Source organism: Epinephelus fuscoguttatus, linkage group LG11 (assembly GCF_011397635.1).
Source record: "Epinephelus fuscoguttatus linkage group LG11, E.fuscoguttatus.final_Chr_v1".
Taxonomy (NCBI): Eukaryota; Metazoa; Chordata; class Actinopteri; order Perciformes; family Serranidae; genus Epinephelus; species Epinephelus fuscoguttatus.
This window is the reverse complement of record NC_064762.1, coordinates 33,751,443-33,766,072: the sequence shown is the minus strand read 5'-3', so window position 1 is coordinate 33,766,072 and position 14,630 is coordinate 33,751,443. Positions and strand designations below refer to the sequence as shown.

Sequence of the window (14,630 nt, the reverse complement as noted above, 5' to 3'; positions counted from 1 at the left end):
AGGTTTTACCATGCTTTGCTTAAGATGCTCAGTTAGCAGATATATCTGCTCATTTGTTTGAGTCTGATCTGACTGATCCTAATGCTAATACCACAAGACCTCCCATGTGATGGGTATTAGGGCTGCTCTATGAGGAAAACGTGCAATACGCAGTAACACTGAATATCACGAAAAAAATAAATGACTTGCGATAAAAAAAAACACTCTTCTGCCTTTCTGCTGCTTTCAGTGTATTGCTAAAATACAACCAAATGCCTGTTGAATTTAAAAAAAGGATTTTTTCCAACATTGTTTCATTAAACAAATTTAACATTGAACTAATCCAATAAAAAAAGAATGATAGGTAAATGTTAAAGTGCAGTTGTCTACCAATACCCTCTTTCAACTAACTCAAAAAAATCCCTGAGTGCAATATCACAGTCTTTTGCAATGTGTTTAGGACAATAAAAAGAGACATTTTTGACCAAAAATAATCCAAAACATATTTGAGCCTTGTGGTAACACTGCATATTAGGTCCAAACTAGCCTATCAACATTAAAAATAGGTTTAAATGAGCATTCAAAAATATGCTTTACCACAAGATTCTTTTTTTTTTTTTTTAAATACTTTATTTTTACGTTTTCCTTATAAACATTCATACAAATACAAATACCAATACAAATAGATTGGAATGGATTTAGAATCCATTGATAGCCTAGCTTCAGAGGCTCAAGACTAGACTGAGGTTTGGCAGAATTTAGAGGAAAAGGCGCCAGCTCATTGACGTATAACGTACATTTTAGTTGAAGAAATGTTTAATGAAATGGTTTGTTTGCCTACCCTTGGTTTAGAGAAAAAGTTGACATTGCAATTTGCTAAAACAACTGTACAGCTCTTGTGCATATTTCAGTTACAGAACTGAGAACTGCGCCCTTTATCATGATTTTTCTACTAAATATTGTTAACACTTGAGTCTGTAGCTCAAACAATATAAAGATGATAGCTGGAGATCAAACAGGAGAGCAATACAGACCTTAATAAAAGTAGGATACATAAGACACAGAATAAATAATCGCAATAAATATTGTGACCAGGGTTGCAAAAAACAATTTCAGACTTTTAAGGAACACTCTCCCCCACAACATAAATTTGGAGGCTCAATCGATTAGTCTACCATCCGTGTTTAGTTGAATTCTTAATGAAACCTTTGTTCTTCTCATATGCCTACACAGAGAACGAAGAATCCAAAAACGGAGAAAATTCGTAATAAATTTAAGTGATAGGGGACCACGTTTAACAGCAGTAAAACTAGCCTATATAAAAACATCCGTATACAAACTCTCACAAAACTCATGCAGTGTAATCCAAGTATCATTTATCCAATTGTACTTCCCAAACAGACAGCCCTTTCAAACGGAGAACTAATCTAAAAGTTAAAGTTTTCTACTGGCTGCTCTCTTCAAAGCCAGACTCCACTGACAAAAAGCATAATTTTACTTTCAACTTATCAAGAATTTTTTAAGAAGTTCTCTTCACATATTTAACATAACAGGACATAAATGATATACAAATGGTCATTTCGGGAGGGGAACTATTCATTTAACTCCCCTTGAAAAATTAGCTGACCCTTTTTACCCTAGTCGTGACCCTGGTATTCAACATGTTAGTCAGGCTTTAGTACTATGGATAGATATGCCACCTGGACACACTGAGAGAGAGATGGTAAAAGGTGGAGATGGGATGATGGAGGATTTATAAAGAAGACAGAAAGGCTGTGAAAGCCCTGTCAATAGAAAAAAAGGCAGCAGGAAAAGAAAGACATGGAGGTGAGCAGCAAGACGTCTTTTCCCCCCTGAGGCTTGATGCCATTTCAGCTCGCATCACAGCAGGAAGCCACAGGGCACAGGTGGCTCAAATGCCACAGACACACACACATACATGCTTCATAAACCCCAAGCTTTTTCCCACAAAACACTTTGAAATGACCCCAGGTTAAGATGCTGTGTAGTGCTGTACACCCATTGAGAAAAAGAATGACATGTACTATACATAGAGTTGGCTCGTATTCACTCCGAAAGTGCATGTGAAGTCACACAGATCAATTTTAGAGACCCTGAAAAAAACACTTAAAAATATTACAATGTAACTCATATTTAATTAGAGACTTTCTCCAGTTATATCAACAGTGTCTTTAAGCAGCTCTCTGACCGAGTCCACAGAGGGGACAATAATTCACCGTCAGCCCTCCTCTTTAATTAAACTCTACAAACAGCCTCCCCTTCTAAATGTGTTTGTGTGTATGTGTGTGTGGTGCTGAGGGAAGTAGATGACATCATCAGGCCAGTCAGCAGGCAAGAAAAAAGCAACTCCAGCTGACTAAATAGAAACAGAAGAGACAGAGCTGCTTTTTTGTTCTTTTCTTTGTGTGTGCAGCCACAGTGGAGATTCCCCATCAGTTACTATATTCCTCTGATGTCTGCTAAGACGTGTCAGAACTGTAGTGATTCTGTCTTCAAAATCAAAGCATGAATTTACAATCCTTACTTACTGACTGCACTGGCAGGAATATAGTATGATGACTCAGATTATGGGGTAACATCTCCAGGAAGTCAGTTTAGGGGCCACGGTATTGTTTTCTCTGAGTGGTAACATTTTAAAGCCTGCCATCATCTGACGTGACATTCTGTGATGCTGTATTTCTGCCATGTCTGAGCCAGCAGATAACTTCTGGAAGATGTACTGGGCTTACTGGACAATTTTGAGGCTGATTCATTTCTCTGGGCACTCTGCAGATGGAGAGGTAGAAATTTGCTAGCCTAGCAAAATTAAAGCAATACAACACTCTCTTAAGTATCAGGATGACTGTAAGTTACAACTGTCCTCTCAGAGTGAACATCTTCTTATAGTGACATCAATACTAATAAGGAAACTGTTAAGACAATCTGTGTTTAAGGGGAAAATAACAGGGGGTATAACTATGGACGAAACCAAAACTGCGTACAGTTAGGATGATAAAATAAGAATATATGTATGTGTGCATGTAATGTGGGGCTACTTGAATATGTCAGCAATCATAATCTAGACTATTTCTAGACTAATATTGAGATCATAATTATTTAACATGATTAATCATCAACTTTGGAAACAACAAGCATTTATTGAACTAAAGTGGATTTCTTAAACTTTAAATATAATTCAACTGAACTAAACATGCCACAGCCCGGCTGAGGGTAAGTCTGGGCTTTAAGGGAGGGGTGAACATGCCACACTATAAAGAAAAGGGTTGCACTGGATTTATAACAGACCAGAGCTCTGACTTAATTTGATTACCACCGTACAAAACCGTCCAGAAATATAATTTAAACTGTCCCAAACTAAATGTTCGCCGTCCCAATTTTACAGGTACACTTCTTTCAGATGTCACTGGCTACGGTTACATGATGGCTTCTCATTCGGAATGAAATAAATCTGAATGAAATCATTCGGAATTAAAGTGTTTCCAGGTAGTTTGCATGGGAAATATTCATTCCGAATGAGGGTTTACATGGGAGATCAGTTCAATCGCCTTTATTCAGGTCTGCGCAAGGTTTGGGGCAGGAAAGGTTTCTGATTGGATAGGGGGCGGGGCGGATGTTATGTGTTTACGTTTACCGGAAGAAAACACTGTAGTCCTCGCTCTGGATAACAAGATGCTTGACGACGCCGTTCTTAGTGCCTTTATCGGGCGTGTTTTGCTTATATTCTTGAAGCAGCAGTACGACAACAACCTTGTTCTGCTAATGCTTCGTCTGTTGAGGAGGAGAAGGGAGATAGAAGACCGTGCTGTGGTGAATGGAAACTGGTGAGTGCACTCACTCCTGACTCCTCTATCTCAGCCCGTTGCTATGCAGCCCATTGCTATGCGCGCTATATACCTCATTGCGCCAGAAGGGCAAGGAAACGAGCATGCGCAGAAAGACCAGAATGAACTTAAAGAGGAATGAGTGTATACATGCACACAAAATTCTTTCATTTGGAATGACAAACGGAATAAACCACCCCCTTTAATCGGATTTAATTTTCAATCGGAATGACCATTTACATGACCACTTTTAATCGGAATGGCCTTTCATTCCGTTAAACTGTCCATGTAAACGTAGTGAGTGTAGCAGTACATCACTGTGTGTCATGAGTCAGCAATCTCAAATTGTGTACTCTCTTGCAATTTTGCATTAATAGCTTTGTCAGATATTAATGTTATACTTTAATCACAGTTGGGTTTTTTTTTTTGTTGTTGTTTTTTTTTTGCAATATATGCCTTATGTGCTGCCACTGTCCCAAATTGTATTTTTTAATCGCCCCTAATTATTTTTTGTCTATCCCCAGGAGGACAGGTTGCCCTCCAGTTAGAAACAGAATACAGCAAAATAATTGTTTCATCTTGATTATCTTGTTTACATAAGTGCTGGAAGCCAAAATAATAATTGGACATAAAATTTGATTGATTGTCCTGCCCTAAACTGACGTGTCTTGTAATACTATGTGGGACAGACCAAACGTTTGGCATGACAAAAAACTGGTTAACAAACTAACATCAGGTTTTTTTTTTGCATTTATAAGAGTCTAGTCCCAGTCCATACAGTATGACCTTGACATTTTCAAAAACTAGTTTCCGCAAAAATACCTCTGTTTACACCAGTACAGTGTACTAAAGACAACTTTCAACACTATCCTTTTTCCTGATTTCAGTATTTTTTTAGATGACCAATATTTGGTTATGATGGATCATTTTTAACATTGTTTTATGTTTTATATGCTTATAGTACAACCAAATAAAACAAATGGCCTGAGAAAGATGGGCTGTTTTTTTGGCCAAAGAGAGCAAAGAGAAAGATGAACTGCTGCAGTGTCAGGCTGTTTCCCAGGCTGACCGGAGAGCATGCAGGGACAACAGCGGAGACAGACGAGAGGCAGTGGTACAGCACAACAAAAACAGAGACAAGACAAACAGAGAGATGGAGTCAGGGCTGAGGAAAGGCAGAGAGACCCGGGCAAGAGGAGACAGAGAGGAAAACATAAGGACAGCGGGACAGGAGGAAGGAGAAGTCTAAAAACAGAGCCTGATCGTATGTGAAAAGATGGGGTACATAGTGCCAAAGTCTCTATAATCAGGAGAGAATGACTTCATCAATTATATAATAAATGACTGCTTGACACAGAGAAACACAAAACAAGATGGAGATGATCGGGTGACAGCACGGTCACAGGCTGAGCCCATCCATTTCTGTCAAAGTGTCCTTGAGCAGACAGTGAAGCCTTGTTTGCTGCAGGGGTAACTACACAAACTGTCCGACCTGCAGCTGAAACACAGACATGGACGTGTCTCAAGGGACGTGCATAGCAAATAAGTTCCCTATCAAGTGGCAGACAGGTGCACCAAGAACGCGAGGGGGGTGTGTCCCTAAGACAGCGCTGGTGCTGTGATAACAATGGTGCATATTTCCCTCTCTGACAGCACATGATATAGTTACTGTTCTCACACAACACGCGGGGTGTGAGAACACTCCCTTCCAATAGACAGAGAGCTTTCTATTACTGCCTCGTTGGCAAAACCAAGCAGAATACAGTGAAAAACAGCAGCCTTTGTCCTTTCATATCTCCCACAGGACGTTCAGGTACACTGAGATGCTCACGGATCATTTTACATGAGAGCGCAATGAGAAGAAGACCTGAAACACTGTTGTTGTTTTGTTTTTTTCCACTCAACCGCAGTTTGACCCTGAAACCAAGGTGTGAAGTAAACCTTGCCATTTGCAAAACTGAAATGGCTTCACAGATCTCAGATAAAGAAGAATAATGCAACCTTGGATCTGGTTCCCATCTCAAAGCACCGTTTCCTTTTATCGCTTGCGTGAGAAATTCATCTTGTATGACAGGGTTCTCCTTGCCCATAAAATCAAAGGCAAAACAACAAGACTTCACCTGCCAATAGTGACATCATGTCAGCTGGCAGGTGTGTCGGTGCTGCAGGTGATTCACTCTGTAGAGATGTGACGAAAGGAAGTTACTGATCTTCCTTTTACAAGCTGAGAAAGCATACTTCATAAAAGACTTGTGGTCTCTTTAATAAAAGCAGAGATTACTCAAGATTCATTACAAACATCTTCCTCCAGATAGGAAACATTTGAGGGCATGAGAGGTCATCAGCTGCAGCTTAGTGTTGCCACATCTCAACTTTTTCACATGGAAAATACACATATATATTCGTATACATTATCTGTCTGTCTCTGTTAGGATCGGGTTCAGAAAGTTTTGTTTGCACACAGTTCCCGAAATTTGCTTTTCTCAAAGGGTGACGAATCTTTTGTCTGTTCTCCTTCTGTTTTATTAGAAATGCTCAAAACAAATAGCAGGCTTCTCATTTTCAGCTGACAGTGAGGGTCGGACCCTTACTTTGAAATGAATGAAATGTTGCTGGTGGCAGAGAATGTCAGCTGTAGCTAGTTAATGACAGAAGCTTTTGTCTGACACAGCACTCCAGTGTGTTTTTGTGGTCTTCTCTGATGTAATAATTGAGCTGTGTCGGAATCCATCAGTTCAAAGTCCCCTCCAGACATGTTTTAAAGTATGTCAAAACACTGATTACTTTATTAATATTTTGTTAAACGTGGTTTTCCCATATAAAAATCCCCCAAAAAACTCTTAAGGGGGCTGGAAGCTAATGTATATTTTGCTCCTTGTTGAAATTCTGGATCTGGCCCCCGCCTTGCCCACCACCGCTGCTTGCTGAAGAATTTAGAACTATAGAATTAGAGAATTAGAGCCACACCAGTGACTGGTTGGTTCATCAGTGAAAAAGCAGTGTGATCAAGATGGCTAGCATTAGTGTTCGAAGTATGGGTGTAATAATGAAGCAATGGGCCCAAGGGCATGGATATTCAAAGGGCCCCAACACCTTTAAGCAAGCCACACAGTTTTTGTGGTAGATTTGCCTCTTTTGTGTTGTTGTTGTTGCGTCTCTTTGTAGTCATCAAGCACATTTTGTAGCTCTTTTGCATCTCTTCGAGGTCATTTTGTACCTTTTTTGTTCGATTTGTATCTCTTTGTAGTTTTTCTTTTCTCTTTGTCATTGTTTTGCCAATTTTTGTAGTTATTTTGTGTCTCTGCAATTCCATTTCATCTCTTGGTAGTCATTTTGAGTCTCTTCCTGGATGCTACATGTTAATTTGAGTGACATTTTGCAGGTGAAAGCCATGGAGCCTTGACAGTTTGGGCTCCTGGGCCTGTGCTCGGCAGTTATCCATCCATGATTAGGGGAAACGTCGGAAGGATTCAGTCACGCATGTTTGAGCCTAGGTCAGGCCCTGACTCACATGAGGAGTCACCAAAATCGGCTACTAGTTGACAAATCAGAAAGTTAAGTGTAGTTAGCATCTTTGATTTGTTAATGTTGTCTGTTTGCTGTCAAAACTTTCCCTATGCTAATGCTAATTCTGCTTTATGCACTGACCACTCCGTCAAGTTTCTTTGCCAGTGTTGTGTCAAAGTCTGTTGCCCCGCCAATATGTGTTTCCCATATTAGACAGACCTGGCTTTCATATTGGTGACGTTAAAACTTATCTAGCTTGCCCATCATAAATTTAAATCTCAGATTTTAGGTAACTGCACAGACATCGCCCCCCTCAACAGAGGAAGGTGAAAACACCTCTCTCGTGACAACCTGCACAGATACAAGTCAGGATGGTCAAGGTCAGACATTTTAGGGCATGTAAACAGAAGAAAAACACATTTCTGAGTGGAGGGGGACTTAGTTTATATCATATTAATAATTTAAGTTGGTCAATCTATTGGTTTTCTAGACTGCCACTTAAAACTGCAGAGGTGCTGACTTCTCTGCCAGCAACAAGTGTAGATCTCAACTGAATCTATAAGTCTGACTTATTTTTAACTTCAGATACAAATGTTGAAACCTAAACCCACACAGCTTTGAAAAGAGATCGAAATGAATCCATTCGGCTTCAAATTATGTTCAGGATGTTTTTGGCCACAGAGCAACTGCTGTGGGTGTATCCACTAATGAGCCAAATTACAGCCAGAAACAACAGAAATATAAGGCCTTTCAGGAAAACCATAGGTGAATACTGAGTATTATTCCTAGTATTTCTGCTATGACGAGCCAAACTGTCCATACAGTGTAAGTCAGACAATACAACACACTGATAAAATGTAACCAAATAAATTCAATATGAAAATAGGACTCTTATTTCACAGCTTGTACAGTTAGCACATTGTGCTCAGCAAATTTGGTTAGAGCATAAATATAAACTGTATCTCAACAGTTGGAGATCGCGCAGAACAGCAGGAGCAGGACTGTGTGTGTTTGTCATCTGACCTGCACCGCTTCTGTTGTCCAGTCTGGACAATGATGTCATTGTTGCCGGGCGAACTGACCGACAACAGGTGACATGCGGACAGATGCTAAGTCAACACTGCAGCGTAGTGAAGGAGGTGACGACACACTGAGCAATAGATGGATAAAAACAGAAATCACTAATTGAGCTACATTACTTACAACTGATGCACTCTGAACATCACATGTAACCACAGATGGAGGGCTCATAGGAAACTAGAAAATATACCACAAGGCTGAGAACACACTAACCACAAAAAAATGCTACAACGTAGGTAGCTACATGAAAGGATGACACTGTTTTTTAAGTGTCTGCTTACATGACTTAGTGGATGCAGACATTTATAGGTCACTTTCACTCAAGGCTAAAATAATGTAGCATTCAAGGACACATATCAGCAGCATCTCCACCGCAGTGGAATGACACTCTCCCCATTACCACCACAAAACATACACTCTTACAGTAACCCCCAAAAAGCCCACAAAGAGCTTTTCTATATGTTTCTACCACTGCACAAGTTCACTGGAGATACAACAGCAGCTCCAGAGGCAGTGTCACCTCATGGAGAGATGTATCTTATCCTGTAACTGAGCTGGAAACTCCCCGATTGGACTGTGAAGAGTTTAACAGCCACTGCGGTTCTATAAATACAAGCTTCTCCTCTGGTGAGAGGCTCCAAATAATGAATGAAAAGGTGGATGGCGCTAAAAGCTAAAGCTAGTTCTTCATCTGAGTGGGAAGAGAGGCCACAGAGATGAACAAAAGTACAAGTAGACATGTAGAAAGGCAGACTAATCCTCAGTGATAAGTCTATATTGTACATGTTAAACCTGCTTTAAAGGTGATAATGCTGAAGGTAAGGAAAGACCATTATGCCACCTTTCATGTGTTAGTGTGACCTGCTGCAATCTTAAGACCCTTAAATCCTACAGCAGCTCCAATCGCTTCTCAACCACACGCTGAAACTTACGAGTCACGAGTCATCTCGGCGTCTCGGGTGAATCCGGCACCTCGGCCTAAAAGAGAATCTGTCGTTGGGAGCGTTTGGTCTATTTCTTGAAGTGTCTACTTTCTCCACAGACTGACTGAGTTAGCAGCTGCGTCGCTGGCTCAACCACTGACTGGCTGACTTCAGAGGGGGGAAAGTGAACTGGCGTTTAGATGGACAGTGACAGTGGCGAGGCGCCCACCCACCCACTCACCCACCCGCAAAGACTGCTGGTAGCGCCCCCCTTCTCATTCCCCCCATGCACCCACCCACACTCACTCACCTCACTGGAGCCAGGGCTAAAAGTGGAGCAGCTGGGTGGGGGTGTGGGCCTACAGTTGGGGGTCATCAGGGAGGGAATGTCTCCCTGCCCTTTCCAAAAATAGGTATTCTGACCTGCACACGTCATCAGCCTGGATTACGTGGTGGATCACTAGAGGTTTACTCATTCTAATACAGATGTTACCATTGCCGACCAAAGAAGGAAACATGTCATTCTAAACAAATGAAGCCATTACTAAAGTCACACAGAGTTTACCCTGTCTAACTCAAAGACGGGCTGCATTTATATTATTGGCCAATGCCTTGGTTTTGAGCTGAAACGATCAGTGAAATTAATTAGGCGATCAATACATAATTAACTGGCAACTATTTTGAGAATAATAGATAATTGTTTTAGTCATTTTTTAAAGAAAAGAGCGGCAACAGTTTGCTGGTTTAATGCTTCTTAAATGTGAGAATGTGAAGCTTTTCTTTGTCATTCTTTACAGTAAACTGAATAGCTTTTGATTTTTGGACTACTGGTCGAATAAAACATACCATTAAAGTGACATAATCTTTCCAAGTTTCAGTAAAATGTGGCTCTTGGTCTTTTGAGAGTTAACATTAAAAGGGGACTCCAACAGCTTTACCAGTTTTGGGGAGTACTCAGCCTGTGAAAACTGTGTGTTTCATGTCTTCTGAAGCTCTGCAGGAGCTTTGTCAAGTCCGACAAAATAACCCTGATGATGTCATTAGGGTTATTACAGCTTGGACCTGGAGATGACACATTTCTAACAGAGAATGGTGTGGGTGGTGAAGTTGGGAAGATGTTGGCATTTACAAGGAGGGAAGGGTCTCACAAACAGACACAACTAGTTGCATCATGAGAAGTGCAGAGCCATCGTTTTTGAAGTGAGAGGTTAGAGTTTCCACACGAGGGACCAAAAGTCCCAGGAAATAATACAAAATGCATCTGGGACAAACAGATATCTTCCATGGGACACTCTTGGAACGAAAATACGCAGTAAACTCACTACTGTCATGTCAGGGGAATCACCCTACTGTTTCCCTGATAATGCTACATTGTGAATGACAAATCCGTCTTGAAATTGGAAGGAGAGCTAGTTAGCATTAGCTCCAAGCAGACGGTGGCCGCAACTAAAAGCTCACAGACGTTGCAATGAGTTACATTATGATGCCTTCAAGCTCTTTTCAGTAAAAATGAGAAATGGGCGAAGGTCAATTATAACATTCTCATGATGTGTTCAATGTAATCTTGTAAAAGTCAGTTTTTCGCAAAAATAGAATAAATACAGCTGTTTGAAGAAGAAATATGTTGATGTTTTCACAGCAATACAAAATAGATATTAGCGAGGGAATTATAATATATACATATATATATATATACAGTGGTGGAAAAAAGTTTTCGGACACCCCATGCATTTGTGAAATATTGCATTAAGAATCACTCTTAGGTCTTCAAGTGCAATTTCTTTTAGTACAGTCACAGCCAAAATACTAAATAAATCCTAAAAAAGCCATTAAAAACTTAAAATTGATTGGTTACATAAAAATACATAAGAAATTTTGAGTATTGGGTCATTTTGGTACCAGTGATGAAGGTCGTTCTTTTTCATTAAAAGACACAATTTTTGTTGCCAAGCTTCATGTCTACATAAAGCCAGCACATTTGAAAGTTCTTCAGACACAAAAATGGCTAAAACAAGGAACCTAACGCAGGAAACACGCCTGAAGATAAAGATTCTCAGCCAGGAAGGGTACAGCTGCCGCCAGATAGCCAGGAAGTGCAGATGCAGTCCTTCAGCAGTTGGATACACTCTGCAGAAATACAGACGAACCAACAGCTTGGAAGACAAACCAAGATCTGGGCGTACAAGGGTTTCTTCAGCAAGAAATGACCGCATCCTGATCCGCATGTGCAGGCAAAACTGCCGAATGACATCACAGGAGCTTCAGCAGCAGTGGTCAAACCAAACTGGTGTCCAGTGTTCCACCCGTACTGTACGTGGCTGACTTTTAGATCATGGCTTAAGGTCCTACAAGGCTATCAAGAAGCCCCTGATCAATGAGAGACAGAGGTTAGCCCGGCGTCGTTGGGCCCAGGCACACAAGGACTGGACAGCCAGGAATTGGAAGATTTTGTGGTCAGATGAGTCCAGTTTCCAGCTTTATCTTCCTCCTACTAATGTGAGGGTACGCAGAAGGCCAGGCGAAGCATTATCTCCAGCATGTACAGTACCTACTGTCAAGCATGGTGGAGGCAGTATCATGGTTTGGGGATGCATGAGTGCTGCTGGTGTTGGTTTTCTCACTGTCTGTGATGGCACATTGAACTCTACCAAGTATTGTACCATTCTTGAAACCCACATGCTCCCTTCTGCGCGTGCACTGTTCCGTCGAGGTAAAAACTGGATGTTTCAACAAGATAATGCCCCTTGCCACACATCCAAGGCCAGTAGAACTTGGCTGCAGGAGCACAGTATCCAGGTCTTAGAATGGCCAGCTCAGTCCCCGCACATGAGCCCATTGAAAATCTGTGGTGGATTATCAAAAGGTCTGTTTCAAAGCATAAACCAAAGAATTTAGAAGAATTAAAAGCAGTAATTCAAGAAGAATGGGACAAGATTACCCCTCAACAGTGTGAAAGGCTCGTGGGGAACATGCCAGCCAGGATTAGAGCTCTACTACGTGCCAATGACAGGACTACTAAATATTAATTTGATGATGTGATGGTTTATTTATTTTTTGTTTGAACACATTCTCTGTTATTTGTTGACTTTGATACCGACAATGTTGAGAACTGACATATTGAAACTGTCAAGAATTTAGTTTTCTTAGTTTTTCTTGTAAACAATAAACAAAAAAATATAATTTGTATTTGTTTGTATCTGTCTAATGCAGCCACACCTTTTGAAACACAAAAAAGATTTTTCCACAAATGTTTCATGATAATATTTGAGATTGTGTAAAATTTTAAGGGTGTCCGAAAACTTTTTTCCACCACTGTATAGACATATATATATATATATATATATATATATATATATATATATATATAGATATACATATATATATATATATATATATATATATATATATATATATATATATATATATATATATATTCAATATATATGTATCTTTATTTTCATGACTATTTACATTGTAGATTCTCACTGAAGGCATCAAAACTATGAATGAACACATGTGGAGTTATGTACTTAACAAAAAAAGGTGAAATAACTGAAAACATGTTTTATATTCTAGTTTCTTCAAAATAGCCACCCTTTGCTCTGATTACTGCTTTGCACACTCTTGGCATTCTCTCCATGAGCTTCAAGAGGTAGTCACCTGAAATGGTTTCCACTTCACAGGTGTGCCTTATCAGGGTTAATTAGTGGAATTTCTTGCTTTATCAATGGGGTTGGGACCATCAGTTGTGTTGTGCAGAAGTCAGGTTAATACACAGCCGACAGCCCTATTGGACAACTGTTAAAATTCATATTATGGCAAGAACCAATCAGCTAACTAAAGAAAAACCAGTGGCCATCATTACTTTAAGAAATGAAGGTCAGTCAGTCCGGAAAATTGCAAAAACTTTAAATGTGTCCCCAAGTGGAGTCGCAAAAACCATCAAGCGCTACAACGAAACTGGCACACATGAGGACCGATCCAGGAAAGGAAGACCAAGAGTCACCTCTGCTTCTGAGGATAAGTTCATCCGAGTCACCAGCCTCAGAAATGGCAAGTTAACAGCAGCTCAGATCAGAGACCAGATGAATGCCACACAGAGTTCTAGCAGCAGACCCATCTCTAGAACAACTGTTAAGAGGAGACTGCGCGAATCAGGCCTTCATGGTCAAATAGCTGCTAGGAAACCACTGCTAAGGAGAGGCAACAAGCAGAAGAGATTTGTTTGGGCCAAGAAACACAAGGAATGGACATTAGACCAGTGGAAATCTGTGCTTTGGTCTGGTGAGTCCAAATTTGAGATCTTTGGTTCCAACCGCCGTGTCTTTGTGAGACGCAGAAAAGGTGAACGGATGGATTCCACATGCCTGGTTCCCACTGTGAAGCATGGAGGAGGAGGTGTGATGGTGTGGGGATGTTTTGCTGGTGACACTGTTGGGGATTTATTCAAAATTGAAGGCACACTGAACCAGCATGGCTACCACAGCATCCTGCAGCGACATGCCATCCCATCCGGTTTGCGTTTAGTTGGACGATCATTTATTTTTCAACAGGACAATGACCCCAAACACACCTCCAGGCTGTGTAAGGGCTATTTGACCAAGAAGGAGAGTGATGGAGTGCTGCGGCAGATGACCTGGCCTCCACAGTCACCGGACCTGAACCCAATCGAGATGGTTTGGGGTGAGCTGGACCGCAGAGTGAAGGCAAAGGGGCCAACAAGTGCTAAACACCTCTGGGAACTCCTTCAAGACTGTTGGAAAACCATTTCAGGTGACTACCTCTTGAAGCTCATGGAGAGAATGCCAAGAGTGTGCAAAGCAGTAATCAGAGCAAAGGGTGGCTATTTTGAAGAAACTAGAATATAAAACATGTTTTCAGTTATTTCACCTTTTTTTGTTAAGTACATAACTCCACATGTGTTCATTCATAGTTTTGATGCCTTCAGTGAGAATCTACAATGTAAATAGTCATGAAAATAAAGAAAACGCATTGAATGAGGTGTGTCCAAACTTTTGGCCTGTACTGTATATATATACACATATACACATATATATATATATATATATATATATATATTTGTGGTCAACCTAAGATAGTGTAATAAAATACTGAATGACAGTTCAGTTATATTGTTATGGATTTCTTAGTTTTCCTGGAACAAAACGGGAAAATAAATAACAAAAACAACACACACTGGTATTGGCCATCGGCCACTGTCATTTTAAACACCAGTATCGGCCAGGAATTTTAAAATCACTGCATCCCTACTTCTAAGTGCCACTTTGATTTGGACCAT

At 40.5% G+C, this 14,630-nt stretch overlaps 1 protein-coding gene across 2 annotated transcripts in view; it reads right to left on the bottom strand.

Annotated features, from left to right (window-relative positions):
• enah (ENAH actin regulator) overlaps positions 1-14,630 on the bottom strand; it is a 182,170-nt gene that overhangs the window by 119,481 nt on the left and 48,059 nt on the right. The window contains exon 1 of one of the 2 annotated variants that reach the window (XM_049589640.1): positions 9,341-9,495. The exons of the other annotated variant lie outside the window; for it this stretch is intronic. Coding sequence (XP_049445597.1) covers positions 9,341-9,354 — 14 coding nt within the window. The 5' untranslated portion in view covers positions 9,355-9,495. Of the gene's footprint in view, positions 1-9,340; positions 9,496-14,630 lie in introns of those variants that run through there. 2 annotated transcript variants of the gene reach the window in all.